The 15903-nt window shown below is 44.0% G+C and overlaps 1 protein-coding gene across 1 annotated transcript; it reads left to right on the top strand.

Annotated features, from left to right (window-relative positions):
* The first annotated feature begins 21 nt into the window (after positions 1 to 21).
* On the top strand, positions 22 to 12584 carry slc38a6 (solute carrier family 38 member 6). The gene is made up of 16 exons (XM_041855031.2): positions 22 to 329; positions 1559 to 1689; positions 2980 to 3053; positions 3413 to 3465; positions 3664 to 3703; positions 6237 to 6315; positions 8304 to 8389; positions 8481 to 8539; positions 8623 to 8688; positions 9190 to 9246; positions 9723 to 9802; positions 10364 to 10464; positions 10753 to 10877; positions 11095 to 11239; positions 11509 to 11603; positions 11834 to 12584. The coding sequence occupies exons 1-16, from the start codon at positions 237 to 239 to the stop codon at positions 11915 to 11917; spliced, it is 1368 nt and encodes a 455-aa protein (XP_041710965.1). The 5' UTR covers positions 22 to 236; the 3' UTR covers positions 11918 to 12584.
* Positions 12585 to 15903: the final 3319 nt, after the last annotated feature.

The raw sequence follows: 15903 nt of genomic DNA, 5'->3' as shown, positions 1-15903 counted from the left end.
AGGCGACGAATACAAGCAGAAGCGTTTTCATGTCATATGACCACCTCAAATCAGCTGTGAGAAGTTGCAAGCACAGCTAGAACGTAGAGTTTCTCATTGTGGAGCAGGTTTGTTGGTTAAAGGAAACGTTTGCCGTCACCAGGCACCACAAACTGTACAGATGAGGTATCTATTGTATTGGTTGTTGTAAGTAACATACTACTAACGCCTTGCTCGTGGGTAAATCACCTGGAGACATGAGTATCAATGGAGAAGGCACCACCGTCCACACTGACCATTGGGCCGCTGAGGAGGACATGGGAAGCGAGACTACCCGTCTCCTGGGAAATGTAAGTAAGCACTTATCTCTAGGCCGGAATTAAGAGGCATAAGTTGAATAACTTTGTGCTCACTCAGAGAATGGCAGTCTGGGTTTCATTAACGTTACTTTTTGCAACAGGTTTAGAATCCCTTATGTATTTCAACTCTCCAATCTAGCCTACTACAACTGGTCTCTAGTAGGCAGTCTATTATATTAGAAATGTGTAATTGCCACCTAGCTATTATGATGAAAGTGAAATGGTCAAAAAGAAGGCAGGACCCAGCTAGTGACATGAATCACATGCTCAATCTGTGCAATTCTATCTCACATGACACTTTAGTTCCACTTGCATTGTCTCTCTCAGCACAAATCATGCACATTCTGATCTCAGGCTGTTTGGCATTGCAAAGTCCACATTTCACAATGATTTGTCCCCAGGGAGGTACTGCACGCAACCATTATCATTATTTTTAAAAAGTTATTATTCTTGAGTCAGCAGATAGTGACTGGTAGGCTACATATTTCTTTGGCATTTTTTTTGTTAAGTTTGTTGTTTTCACACATCCCACTGTAAAGTGAACCTTAGAGGTCATGACAAGGAAAGATAATGGCCCCTAATAAGGTCAAGCATTGCAACACTAGTCTTTAACATGATTGATGGGCTGGTTACTCATTATGGTGATTGATTGTAGTGAAACAATCAAGGGAATTGGAGCACCTCAGACATTTTAGTACAGCACAGAGGGAGCCTCTGCAAGTTCCCATATCGCCTCTTGTGTAGCCCTCTTGATGTAATTATAGTGCACTTCCTATCCACCACTGCTGGAACCTTGGCTATATCAGATCCAATAACTCATAGGTTAATCCAGACTCTTATACTCCTGTTTGCTGTGACATTGACACCAGGGTTATGGCTGGATCACTCCAGGATATCCCCTATTAGAGAGGCCAAGCCGAGCCAGGCATCACCCTTAATATACCCAGCCCAGGCAGCTGTCCTGCAGGCTATGGCTCAAATCCACTCTCCTCATCGCTCATTCCGTTCCCACATCCTACATTTCATTCTGCTGCAGTGGTCCAAGTGTGTTCCTTTCTTGATTGACAGATTTTCCTTTTCTTGATTATGTTTTGTATATGAAATTGTGCTTTCAAGTGAAAGTAAATGTATTGGATAGTGAGCTGTTTGATTTGTGATTGACTGAGCTCTCCTTATGCAACCCTAACCCCCCCCCTCTCGCTCTTCCTCTATCTCTCCAGAGAGCAGAGGAGCCAAGGGCTAAAGGGGCCTCCTTTACTTCATCTGTCTTCAACCTGATGAATGCCATCATGGGCAGTGGCATCCTGGGACTGGCCTACGCTATGGCCAACACAGGCATAGTGGGATTTTGGTGAGTAGAACACATCCAAGCATATTATAAAGAAAAAAATATAGAGCTGCCTCTTAAATCCTTTGTTTTGTGCTCAGCTTTCCCATACAAGCTCCATACCAGTCTCTCTATATGTAAAGTGGGGGAAAAAAGTATTTAGTCAGCCACCAATTGTGCAAGTTCTCCCACTTAAAAAGATGAGAGGCCTATAATTTTCATCATAGGTACACGTCAACTATGACAGACAAATTGAGAAAAAAAATTCCAGAAAATCACATTGTAGGATTTTTTATGAATTTATTTGCAAATTATGGTGGAAAATAAGTATTTGGTCACCTACAAACAAGCAAGATTTCTGGCTCTCACAGACCTGTAACTTCTTCTTTAAGAGGCTCCTCTGTCCTCCACTCGTTACCTGTATTAATGGCACCTGCTTAAGCCAGTACATGTCCAGGCCCGTCTGAAGTTTGCTAGAGTGCATTTGGATGACCCAGAAGAGGATTGGGAGAATGTCATATGGTCAGATGAAACCAAAATAGAACTTTTTGGTAAAAACTCAACTCGTTGTGTTTGGAGGACAAAGAATGCTGAGTTGCATCCAAAGAACACCATACCTACTGTGAAGCATGGGGGTGGAAACATCATGCTTTGGGGCTGTTTTTCTGCAAAGGGACCAGGACGATTGATCCGTGTAAAGGAAAGAATGAATGGGGCCATGTATCTTGAGATTTTGAGTGAAAGCCTCCTTCCATCAGCAAGGACATTGAAGATGAAACGTGGCTGGGTCTTTCAGCATGACAATGATCCCAAACACACCGCCCGGGCAACGAAGGAGTGGCTTCGTAAGAAGCATTTCAAGGTCCAGGAGTGGCCTAGCCAGTCTCCAGATCTCAACCCCATAGAAAATCTTTGGAGGGAGTTGAAAGTCCGTGTTGCCCAGCGACAGCCCCAAAACATCACTGCTCTAGAGGAGATCTGCATGGAGGAATGGGCCAAAATACCAGCAACAGTGTGTGAAAACCTTGTGAAGACTTACAGAAAACGTTTGACCTGTGTCATTGCCAACAAAGGGTATATAACAAAGTATTGAGAAACTTTTGTTATTGACCAAATACTTATTTTCCACCATAATTTGCAAATAAATTCATTAAAAATCCTACAATGTGATTTTCTGGATTTTTGGAAAATTACAGGCCTCTCTCATCTTTTTAAGTGGGAGAACTTGCACAATTGGTGGCTGACTAAATACTTTTTTCCCCCACTGTATGTCACTGTGATGTGAATGTGGCTCCATGTCCACCCTGTCTGCAGTATCCTCTTGCTGCTAGTGTCCAGTCTGGCAGCTTACTCTATACACCTCCTACTGAAGCTGTGTGATCAAACAGGTGAGCTGGCCTTCAGATCTTATCTCAAACATCAGTATCACACAGCATGATTAGGTTGACACAGTGTAATAATGTCAATCTAGCTCATTCCGACATATCTCTTAGTCAAGCTAAAATAAACCCACATGATGAGTCAGGTGATAGCACACCTCTAATTCAATCATCTTGAGTAGGTTACTACCAATATTGTCTCCAGAGAGTTGGTTTAGATAAGATGTCAATGGGAATTAGAATTACAGTACACCTCCGTATAGTTCCTGCCCTCTGTCTGATGATAAAGGTTTCAGATTAGTTGTGAACTGTAGAGAATTTACAGTGTCTGTTCATGGTGGGTTGATGTGTTTATCTGTCTCCCATAGGTATCACCTCATATGAAGACCTAGGAGGCAGAGCCTTGCAGAAGCCAGGCAAGGTGAGTCCAAATAACAAATCATAAGTCATGAATAAATCATATTTGCTGTTTCCATCAAGGAGGAAGGAAGACATAAAGCTTGTGTGCCTAGTACAGTACTACAGTTATGGAACATTATGAACCCTGATGTTTCACTATTTTGTATCTGCGTAGGAAATGATCTATCATACAAGTAACCCCCTTTTCAATTTTTTGTAGGTTCTTGTTGGAGTCACTATTCTCATCCAAAACATTGGCGGTAAGGTCAGCTTTGTTTCTTTGCTCGTATGTTCCTCAATTCTGCATCCTGCTGTTGTAACATTTGAAATGAAGTAGCACCATTGAGAAGTAACATCTCACGATGAGGCGGACCTGACTCTGTTTAGTCTCAATGATGTCACAGCCTCAGAGTATCAGATGTGTCTCGGGCGGGAGTGGGGAGGGGGTAAAGCTGGATATGTTTCCTGTAACTGCTCATTTGACTCTAGTGTTTACTGCAGTCATATACTGGGCCTCCTGCTGGAAACCAAAGGGCCCTGCACCACAACCCTTCCCTCTGTAGCTCAGCTGGTAGAGCACGGCGCTTGTAACGCCAACGTAGTGGGTTCGATCCCCGGGACCACCCATACACAAAAATGTATGCACGCATGACTGTAAGTCGCTTTGGATAAAAGCGTCTGCTAAATGGCATATTATTATTATTATTATTTTGTGTGGCCATTGGCCAGAGTCCCTGATAACCTTTAACCTCAAGGGACTGTCCCCTCTGACCCCTTCCATATGGGGCTGGAACACACTAATTGATCTCAGATGATGACCCTCACAGTGATGAGAGACCTACTGGGAGCCCCCCTCCTCCCTTCCTCAGCCCTACTGATCTCTCTTGCCCAGTCATTAGCAGCAGGGCTGAGTGGATTATTATTGCCGTGCCCTGTGGAATGTTTGTGGTTGTCCCAGCATGGGGCAGTGTGTGAGAGAGGGCCTACGCACTGCCATGCCCCCCTGTGTCAGTCCACACCCCTGTTCCCCTTTTATAAGGGGTGCAATTAGCCCACTCTGGGTAAATACTTATCTACCCTGCCAAAAGCTGATGGGCCAATTAACCTTAATTACTGCATGGCCTAGGGCAGTGGTTCCCAACCAGGGGTACTTGGCCTATCCACAGGGAGTACTTGAAGACTCATGAGACCATAGGCCTACTGGTAAAATGCACATGAGGGGGTACTTCAGGGGTACTCCGGGCAGAGCAAAATTCAGTTGGTGATACAATAACTGAAAAGGGTTGGGAACCACTGGCTTAGGGCTCTCACAGACCCCCGCCCACTCTCTTAATGAAGTGAAAGTGCCTCTGTCTTGTGCTAAATACACCTTCCCACTGTGTCCACAGGGTGCATACTGTACATACACAGACAATATACAGTACACCAATTATCCTTTATTATTTTTTGATAATGACCATATTTCAACAGCTTTTGATTTAAACAATATCATTTTTATGCTCAAGGCCTTATGTTTAGAGATGTTAGTATTTTCCCCACTACCAATGTGTCTGGCTTGTGGAAGACGTTGTATACTTACCGTAAATGACTGCATGACTCTAAGCGATTCTGTCATGTGCCCTATGTCAAAGTCTGTATGGACATGTGAATCTATTTTATCCATCGTCGAAAAGGAAGGTCAGGTCTCTGTGGTCCACATGACAGACTTCAGACTAAACTCCAAACTAGGTGTTGTCATGTACTGTATTTACCATAGTGTCTGTGAACTGAACTGAGCTCTGAGAGAATGTGTGAGCCAGGAAAATCACACACTGTAGCCATACCACTAGGCTATTATGTCTGAGGAAGGGAGATTACTGGCACCCCCATAGTAACGGCTCAAAATAAAGCATGCCAAAGCTGTAACTGCACCTCATCAATGCCAGGCCAGAGACAACAGTTGGCATGTGAAACTGGGGTTCCCTCACATCCTGTGAGAAAAGACACTGTTAAAGGCACATTCTTCATTTAATCTGTATGAGTCCATGATAGGGGCCTAATGAGTATCTGTGTGTGTGTCTGTCTGTGTGGGCAGTAGTATTGGAAGAAGGGAATAATTTTCTAATGAAAACAATTAGTGGATCAGTAGGGAAAAGGGTCCAGGTTAGTTTAAAGGAGACAGGAAGACCAGCCCCAGGGCAGTCTGGTCCAGGCAGCTAGCTCTGGCCCTCCCTCTTTCCCCAACCTAATCCCCATAACACTGCCTCCCTTTACCATAGCAACTGACTCTCTCTTGCACTTACCCTGACCTAAACACTTCTCGCCTCACGTCGTTTGCTCCCTCTGTCCCTTTGCCCCTCTCTCATATTAGGGGTGGGCAGTCTGACCCACAGGAAGTGACCTAAAGCCGGGCCTCTGATTGGCTGTCAGAAGAGTTTGGGTGGGAGGGGGGGCCCACGAGACTCATACGATTTCCTGTTTCCTAGGAAGCGGGTGGGAGGAGGAGAAATACCTGGATTAGTGTCAGGGATCATTATTGTTAGCATTTCTTCCCTCTCCATTCTGGCCGCCCTGACAGGGCTTCTGCAGTGGGAACATCTGCATAGCGTCTGCAATGTAGGCTTAGCTGGGTGATCCCCAGAGTCTGCTGCCCCACCTCTGTCAGCTTGGAAGAGACAGGGACTAATATTCTAAACCTGTGTCTGACCTGTCTGTGTTTGGTTGGAACAGCATATTTGACTATTTGCTCTTGTGTGTGACAATGTGGTTCCAACTCTCTCTTTAATGACAGTCTCTGTTGATATTCCTCCCCAGCCATGTCGTCATACATGTTCATCTTGAAAACAGAGCTTCCTGCAGCTATAGCCAGCTTCCAGAGCCCTGAGACCTCTGGGTATGCATACACTTCCTGCATTTACAATTCAAATGAGTTGACCTTTATTCAAACAAACAAGAGCCTAGTTACCAAGACATTACTCCTGTGGTTTAGCTGCCTTATCACTAACAGTTATTTCTGTCTATATGGTGCATTAATCACATGAACTGACTGACACAGGTAAAACGCCATTAGAGCAGATTTGACATAAGGCTAAGAGAATTCTACCCACAAGGCAGCAAAACCTGGAATGAACTCCTCATACATAGCCAGGCATCAGATTCAGCTAAGATCACATGAAGAATGTGGAGGACATATGTCACCAAACCACAATACACTGTCTAGCAGGGCTTGGAGGAAAGCCTCAGTGGTGTTGTATCACGTGGAGGAAATGTACCTCTGACTGACTGAGAACCATTCCTCAGACCCCATCAGTGTCCTGTCCTTCATTTGGGCCTGGCTGCCTGGTAGACATACCCCTTCCCCTCCCTACCCCCTGAGAACAGCCCACAGAAGTCCAAGAATGTAACTTCTATCACTTTATTACCAGCCACACTGAGCTGAGCGATAGCTGTGGCTGGTCTCGGCCCAATCCGTCAACATCTGACTCTTCCCCTCACATCTGCTTTGTATTAAAGGCTCTCCCTCGCCCCAAATCTCTCGCACATGTTCCCTGGAATCAGAGCGATACAACGGGATATCAGTTTTGCCATTCTAATTACGTCCCGTGCTGAGGGAAACAAAACAGTGCTGTTGATGAGTGGCTTTGGGATGTTAACACACTCATATTGAAGCCCATTAAATGCTAAATAATCCAGTTGATTTATATTAAAAAGCATTACCCCTTTGCAGCCTCATTTATCTTGGTATCCCAGAGTGAAAGGCAGCCAGTTGTAGTCTATTTTGTAGCCTTCGAGCCGTGTCTGTAGTGATTTATGTACTGCCTACAGTAAGTCAATGGGCCCTTGTTAAAGGCCACTGACAGAGCCGGGCAGGGTCATGGACAGCTGGGATAGGTTTCTGCTGCAATGACCAGATTTATGCTAATCTCCAACACTTGGTGGAGATCGACTCATTGGCAGAGCTAGTCAAAACTCAGTCCCATCCTGCAGCTTGTTATACCACATTTCACGGGTATTTCAAGTGTCTTATCTTTTCCCCTCTCCATTGAGTATTCTAACCAGGGTTGATCCATATCCTCGAGATAGCCAGTCCCTTTGTCAGCAGCAGTGTGGGTAGAACCAGAGGAAAGGTTCTGAACTGAACAGTAGTGTAACCTGATTGTCCTAGGTAAGGGAAGGGTTTAGGTTTGAGCTGAGGCAGGCATTTGGGTCAGAGTGGTTGTTTACATGGCATCCTGTTAAGGAATGTGCAGACAGAGACGAGACTTTGGGCCACTATAGTAACCCTGGAGCTGTGAAACTGCCAAACGAGTCACTTGGTGTTGATGTGGTCAGAGCAGGTGCTGCTGATACTGGGAGCCCCATAAACAGCCCTGGAGCCAGACCCCCATGACTCAACACTGCGTCCCTTTCCTCCCAACACACAGCAGCCAGCGCACACTCGCCACCGCTCACCCCCATCCCGACCGACCCCAACGGAGCCCCCGAATAAACTGCCAAGGCTATCCCTCAGCAAAGGAAAATATTATTCGCCCTCAGAAAAAAGCCAGCGATTGAAATCTGGCCCCATCTGACAGAGCGACAGAACGTTTGCATGTGAATTACATAATTGTTATGGTTTGTGAGAGCTAAAGCCTTTAATTTATTCCACATGATGAGACTGTCTCGCTGTATTTAAGCACGAAATGGAGACACATTTCCAGGGCTAGTCAATTTTTTTAGAGGGGTCCAGGGGAGAGGGCGATTCCCCATCATTGTCTTCATCATCATCAGACTGGGGGGGAGGGTCAAGGGGATCTAAAGATATCAACTTTCATCTATGAAAACAGCAAATATTCTCTCTTTCCCTCTCTCCCTTCATCCTCTCTGACCATCTCTCTGTAGGGGGGCCTGGTATGAAGATGGAAATACGTTGCTGATTCTGGTGACTGTATGTGTGGTTCTACCTCTGGCTCTGCTGCCCAAGATTGGTGAGTGGCCCAGTTTGGTCCCATCTGGCACTCTTGCCCCTGAATCTTTGATGGATGTCTGTATCACCATCTCTCTCCTTCCACCCTCCAGGTTTCCTGGGCTACACCAGTAGCCTTGCATTCCTCTTCATTCTCTTCTTCACAGTTGTGGTAAGTTCAGTTAAAATCTTATGCTTGTAAAGGACTTGTTTCTTTTCCTCCATAGTCCACCTGACCTGTTGCCTCTTTCCCAGGTTGTGGTCAAGAAGTGGGCCATCCCTTGTCCCCTCCCAAGCAATGTGACCCTGAGCATCAACCAGGTAACAACCACATTACAAACTGCCCTGGTCACACACACTAAATACTGTTGGTCACATTGACCTGAAGGTTATGAGCTTTACTTCAGGCCTGGTTCAGGGCCATAGGATTAGGCAGGAATCCTGGAGATTGAGTTTCTGAATGGGAGGCTTTGGTGGCTGACTGAGCCAGTTATGTATGACGAAGACCAGGGAACGCTGCACTGTGATTGGTGCCAGTCCTTGAGGGGAGGAAGTACCTACGATCTCACCAGTGCAAGGGAGTGACCTTTGACCTTGTTGGATATAAGTGCAGCACTATTGCTTCCTTGTACACAGTCACAGCTTTGGGTCCGTTGTTTACGTTCCTCCACAGCCAAGACTGGAATTCAGTCTACCCCAACAACGCTCACATTTTCAGCCACCTTTTACAACTTGTCTCATTTCTGAAAAATTTAAAATTAAGAATAATAATGGAATAGCTTTAACCTTACTGCATTTTCTCTGTTCATACATTTTTCCCAGATATCAAATTCCTCGGAATCGGAATGTACACCCAAACTCTTTGTCATCTCCAGTAAGGTATGTATGCATTGGTTCAAAAGTTGTCTCCATCAACCCTGGATATGTAGTCTGTAAAACAGACAGAAGCTATATAATAATATATGATTTATAATAATTGGTAAGCTGCAATAAGTAGTGCAGTACAGTGATTACAGTTGCAGAAGCAGTCTTATGGATCTTTTGACACTTTAGTAAATAGGCACTGTCTGTCTCTAGTTCTTACTTGGTCACTGGTGACATTTCCCAATAATTAAGAGTGCAGGATTATGTGGTGTATGGAATAACACTCACGTGTGTGTGAGAGAGAGTGTGTGTGTGTGTGTGTGTGAGAGAGAGAGACGCATCACCACACATTTCAGTTTTGCTGGTAATTACTATTATTACTCCAACTACTAGATCCGTACACACACTGCCGCTCCCCCTCCCTGGGTAACCGTATAAACTGCTAAGGCGTAAATGACGGCAGTGTGGTGAATGATTGATGTGTGTTTCAGAGCGCTTACGCCATCCCCACCCTGGCCTTCTCCTTCCTCTGCCACACTGCTGTGTTGCCCATCTACAGTGAGATGGACCGGTCAGTACCCTGCCTGACACAGCCCATACACATCATACTGTACATACCTGTGTATTCGACGTCCTTACTTCAACCCTCGGCCTGCATGGGGTCGCTCTGTCTAGTTGTTAACCAATAACCTTAGCCGCCATTTATCCTCATCCTCCCTCTCTAAATATATATATTTCTGGACCAAGACGATGTGAAAGTGACGGCCACTTCCGCTTTACTTCCGTATCTTCTCTCATGCTTTTTTGAACAGGCTTTACGATTATTCATATTCATGAAAATGCAGGCATTTTAAAATATATATGAAATTATATTTGTTTGTGGATTAATTTATTTCTACAAGATGCATTTTATGAAGTTTTTGCACTTGAAGACCATTGTGCTACATTTCTGTCTATTGAAGAGCATTTCCGAAAAACTACAAGGCTGAGGGGGCAGTCATTTCCTGTTTACTTTCACAGCATATTGCTATGGAAACTATCATGGCCTCTACAGTTATCATGTATATATTGTGGGGCCTTTTTAAATGTATGTATCCTGAAATAATAAATCCCTCTCCTAACGTGTGTTTAGTCCCAGTAAGAAGAGGATGCAGAATGTGACCAATGTTAGCATCTCTCTGAGCTTCCTGCTCTACCTGATCTCTGCTCTGTTCGGCTACCTCACCTTCTACGGTAAGCGGGCAGTGACACACCTCTCAGAGAGAGAGCTGGTTGAAACTATTAAATCCATGGTGTCTCCCCCTCCTTCCAAAATGTTACATTGGACCAGTCCTTCACTCAAATCAAATGTTATTGGTCGCATACACTTATTTAGCAGATGTTATTTCGGGTGTAGCGAAATGCTTGTGTTCCTAACTCCAACAGTGCAGTAATATCTAACAATACACACATCTAAAAAGGAAAATAATGGAATTAAGAAATATATAAATATTAGGACGAGCTCTGCTATATCTCTGACAGGCCACGTGGACTCGCAGCTCTTGCTAGGCTACGACACGTACCTGCCGCATGATGTCTTGGTGATGGCTGTGCGTCTGGCCATCCTGCTGGCTGTGCTGCTCACTGTACCCCTCATCCATTTCCCTGTAAGTACTGGACCCCTCTAAGACTACTGCTCTGTGTCTGCTTGTCTGCACACTCTCATACTTCCATATGAGTAGTTGGGGCTTTCTATCTGCTAAATGACCAAACATTGACATGTTAGTCCCATAGGAAGTTATTTGAGTTGCCTCCTATCACAGTACCATATATGAATGAGTCCAGTTGTATGACTGCTCTAAACCGGTGCTGTCTGTCCTAAAGGCCCGGAAGGCAATGTCAGTGCTGTTTTGTGGAGATAGGCCTTTCTCCTGGGTCTATCACATCTTCTCTACTCTCCTGATCCTGACTGTGGTGATGCTACTGGCCATCCTCGTCCCTGACATCAGGAATTTGTTCGGGGTTGTGGGTAGGTGTTAAGTCATTTAACTAATGGGGTTCCTTTGATCGGGGGAGGGGGGGATTATTTATTGTGCCATTTGCATTCCTACGTGAGGACCTTATCAGCTAAATGGGTTTCAAATGGTTGGTTAATGTTCTCATGTTTAGGGTGACGGGGTCATTCATCTGTAGTTTGATTTAGGTGTTAAGTATAGCATGGGATATTGTGTGTACTGTATACACTGTATGTTCTGAGCTGTTGAGATGTTTTACCGCCTGTGTCTGTGCATCCTCCAGGCTCGACCACGTCGACCTGCCTGTTGTTTGTGTTCCCGGGTATCTTCTACCTCCGGCTCAGCAACCAGCCGCTCAAGTCTCTGGAGTCTGTCGGGGTACGTGCACATTTCCCAAATTCATCCTCATACTGGAGTTGTTTAGCCTCATAACTCATATGAATTTGTAATGGCTGAAAACTGAAGAAAACAACACCACTATTGAATTTCTATAGCCAACACTTCATTGTTATTCTACAGTATCATCTGTCAATGTAATGATCATGACTATCTGTGGTTGTATATACTTCAATACTAAGATGATGTCATCTCCCTGTGCCCCACCCCAGGCTGTATGTCTGCTGATCTTCGGCCTGTTTGTGGGACTGCTCAGTCTGTGTGTCATTGTGGTCACCTGGGCACAGAACCCCTGAACAGGACCACAGAACTAGACCACCCACAGCTCGCTCCATAGAGCCTAAAGGGAAAATGATGCCAAAGAAATACTATTAGGCAGCACAACAGAACTCTATGACCACAAAACAGGACTGTATGACCACAAGATCACTGCATCACTTCACACAGACTCTGAAAGCATTCGACTGCCCAATACCCCCATACAATCAATGCTGCTCTTGTGTTTTTATGTGAACTGTACCTTTTAGCTATAGTGCTTCTAAATCTTCAGTTGCCTTTCTTACTTATGGACAATGTGTACACTCATGACAATACATCTTGAATGTGGATGACATATTAGTATCGGAGTCAGTGAATAGATATTTTTTTTTTATTCATACTGTTATTTTTAACTGCTTTTAAACTCCCTCATTATTGACATGATTAAGAAATCGTTCATAATGCTTTAGAAAGCCAAGCTCTTTTATTGGTGCTGACCATGCTGAAGACTGACCAATTACCAAACCCCAACAGAGGGCATGTGCCCCCTCAGATTTGTCCTGTTTTAAAAAAAAAAAATTCAGATGTTAATTTAATGACAACTTCATTTTTAAGCCCATGTTTGATCATAATTATTTTTAAAAAAAAAGATCTGTCAGCAGTATTTGGCAGAGGGGGCACACTGACTGGACCAGGCAAAGAGCCCCCCCCAATTCTCCCTAGTAAGTGGTTCCTTCCAAGGTGCACCATGGAGCAAAGTATAGAGCGGGTGATGGGTAGGACTTGCAGGCGGTGTGTTTGTAAATTAAGTTAATCAAGCTATGTAGCCTATTGACTCCTTGGTGAATAAATAAAACAAATGTTTTGTTTCTGCTGTAATACTAGCCACCTAACAATTTTATGAAGTTAGCTTTAACTAGCCAGCTAGATAGGTTCCCAACCTCATAACTAGCTACAAAGCCATTTCAGGCTATCAATCAAGTTAGAGTAGCTTATCTAAGTATCTTAGCTGGCATACCTGCTGGCAAGGTTGGTAGACTTTAGAAAAGCAAGCAATTACTAAATGTACTAAATAATTCACATTCCTTTCAATCTTTTACCCAGATTTTGGCAAAGATGCAGAGAAGCATATTTAGTTTCTTTTAAAAAAAGAACCACCAGTCAGGAGGATACAGACAGCTCAAGACGTAGAAAAATACTTGGTTTAATGTAATCTGGCACCTTATGATAATATCATGATATTTGTGTATTAATTATGATGCTGTGATATGTGCCTATATGATCCTATGTACTGTGTTGTAATGTGGATGTAATATCCTAGGCATGTTAGTGCAGCATATTGAGGTGTGATTAACAAAAGTCAGAATGACAGTAATTAAAATGAGAATTGAACAGTTAAAGAGGTATACTTAGATAACCCATACAGAAAAATAGGCATATCCTCATGTACTTTGTGCCCCCTCTAAAATGATGGGTGCATGACGCCACTGGCCCTTTTTAACTCTAAATCACTAGTAGCATCACTTCAAGCTGTGGAAGACCATGAACTGCCAGATCCCTAAATTAGTTTTTGCATTCAAAGAGACAGATTCTTGTTTCTAAATGAAAGTGCTATATAAAATACATATATTTGTAGTTTACATGATCTCTCTGACAATCATGTAGTTTTCAGTTACTGAATGTTACTCTGATGTATTGAGTGAATATACTATACAGTCCTAGACTGCACCTCTGGTATCAATCGTATAAAAGTCATAGCCAAAGTTCTCCTACTGTGTCTTACATCGACCTGGTTGTAAAACATTAAAATGCTTATGGTTTATGAGCTATTGTATTACATGATACATTTATTGTACTGTAAAATATGAAATTGTCAATGTTTGAAGTTAAATAAAAGGGAAACATTGTGATTTGTATAACTGACTTTGGGATTTTAATTGAGTACTGCTGTGATCTGCTTTACTGTGGAATGGGAATCACTCTAGCATGTTGTATGTGCATGCATTGTATTGACGTTGGGACAAACTCTGCAGTGTAGAGTATGGGGTCCTGTCTGTAGATAATGAAGGCCAAATGCCCAGTACGTTTCCAATCATGATGCTGTTTTAGATTGTCTCTCGGCACCCTCTGGAACCTCTGGCCGCTGTACTGCTGCTTCTAATCTGAGGATTTAGGTAAACTGGTCCCCATTACCCTCCCCAGGCCTAGCAGGAGACCGCCCATTCCTCACACCCCCAACCATGGGTTAGGAGGCTCCCTAATCCAGGGAGACAGTTTACTGACTATAAAAATAATAATATGGGAGATCTGCTATTGTCAGGGGAGGGAGGACGTGGTGTCATTGCTGGAGTATTCTGGTAGAGATTTGCTAGTTTAGCTCACATACTGTATGTGGTTTAGTTCTCGTCTACCTCAGCAGTGAGGAGTCCAGTGCTCTTTCCTATGACAGGCTTTAATCCCCAGAGGGAGGATCTCCTAGTTTGGCTTTATAGAACCCAAGGGGAGAATCTCAATTGCATACTCCTCAATCCTCTTTCCTTGCCTCCTTCTCAAAACTCATTGGGTGAGAAGGTCAGAGGGGAGAGATCTTCCCATAGACGCTACACCCTCTCATCTCCTCTAATCTGCCCCATAACTACACAGGTATATTTCCACAGTGAACTGATCAAACAGAAAAGTAATCCTTTGTGTGATTTCCCTCTGATGACTTTGGTTGCAAAGAGAGGCTTTTCTGTAACGCATTGCAGCAGAAACACAGGCTTGTTAAACAGTAACAGATATCATGAGTTGTACAGATCATAGCTATCTGTCACCACTGTTGTCTGTTGGTCAGCACACAGGTTTCCACTGAAATGGTGATAATCAGGAACATCACTACACTGATGGCCATGTCTTATGTTCCCAAAGGAACCCGTATAGAGTAAATTGCCAATATTTCTCAATCACTGAACAAAAGCACCATCTAGTGTTTGACCAAGCTCACAGCAGCCTCAACTCCACTACCTCTCTACCACCACTTGTTGACATGGCGTGCTTCGTTTACGTAAACTTTGGTAGAGAGATGTAACCAAATGCAGCAGTTTTCTCCAAGCTTTTCCCTGAGTTTGAGCTGTATGTTAATGCAGACCAGAGATGTTTTAATGGAGGGTTGGGGCATGTGTCCTTAGAGTGTTTTTGTTTTGCTTAACTGGCTCCCTCCCTGGGCCTGTGTCTAGCAGAATGACAACACCGTCTCCCAGGGAGGAGAGATGGAGTGGGGAGGAGAGGACACTGTTGGCAGCCGCAGCTTGCCCCATAATTCTTAAAGCTGTCAGTTGTATTCTTTAAAAATAGTTTTCTGTTATTGGAGATCAGGACGCGGGGTACCACCACCAGTTCTTATTCCATGTGCCTACTCTAACCCTTCTGTTTGTGTGTACGTGTGTGTGTGCATGTGTGCGTGCACATTTTATAAAAATATGTTCTAAAGTCTAAGAATTCCAGTTCAATGTATTCCTATTCTCAGAACTGAGTAACGATACAGAGTAAACCCACAGGGACACAGTATAATGGCCTGTAGTCCTCCCAGTAGAAAGAGACAGGTCCTGGCCAGACAAATGAATGGTCAGACAGTCCAGGTTTCCTTAGGTGGTCCTGGTGTAACTGGGTGTGTGGTAGTAGCCAGGATGATCAGTGGTTGGCTCTGAGAGCATGGCCATGAGGGAGAGCAGAACCTCTGCTTGAGTGCCACACTTCCTGGTCCTGTCTCAGTGCAACAGATGAGTAGCGGTCACTATAGGCTCACTACAGGCGCCATCTGGCACTGTAAGACATCTGCTTACTGTTTACCTTTGCAACCTATTCAAAGTCAGCACTGAGAAGAAGCCTTGTAATATTTTCTGATATTATACTTTCTCCTAGTGGCGGTGTGAGTTTTAATTATTCTAATATTATGGTTGTGGAATGTCACGCAGACATGAGAACAGTCTGAATCTACGTGTAAATACTATAATAGACCTCTACATAATGTAATTTGACAGTGTCA

Source organism: Coregonus clupeaformis, chromosome 29 (genome assembly GCF_020615455.1).
Source record: "Coregonus clupeaformis isolate EN_2021a chromosome 29, ASM2061545v1, whole genome shotgun sequence".
Taxonomy (NCBI): domain Eukaryota; kingdom Metazoa; phylum Chordata; class Actinopteri; order Salmoniformes; family Salmonidae; genus Coregonus; species Coregonus clupeaformis.
The sequence above is the reverse complement of the archived record's forward strand: the minus strand, read 5'-3'. Positions and strand labels throughout refer to the sequence as shown.

Coding starts and splice junctions, on each gene's coding strand:
- slc38a6 (XM_041855031.2), top strand. CDS start 237: ATGAGTATCAATGGAGAAGGCACCACCGTCCACACTGACCATTGGGCC. Junction 8,540..8,622: donor TTCTCTTCTTCACAGTTGTG/GTAAGTTCAGTT, acceptor CCTCTTTCCCAG/GTTGTGGTCAAGAAGTGGGC. Junction 10,878..11,094: donor TACCCCTCATCCATTTCCCT/GTAAGTACTGGA, acceptor TCTGTCCTAAAG/GCCCGGAAGGCAATGTCAGT.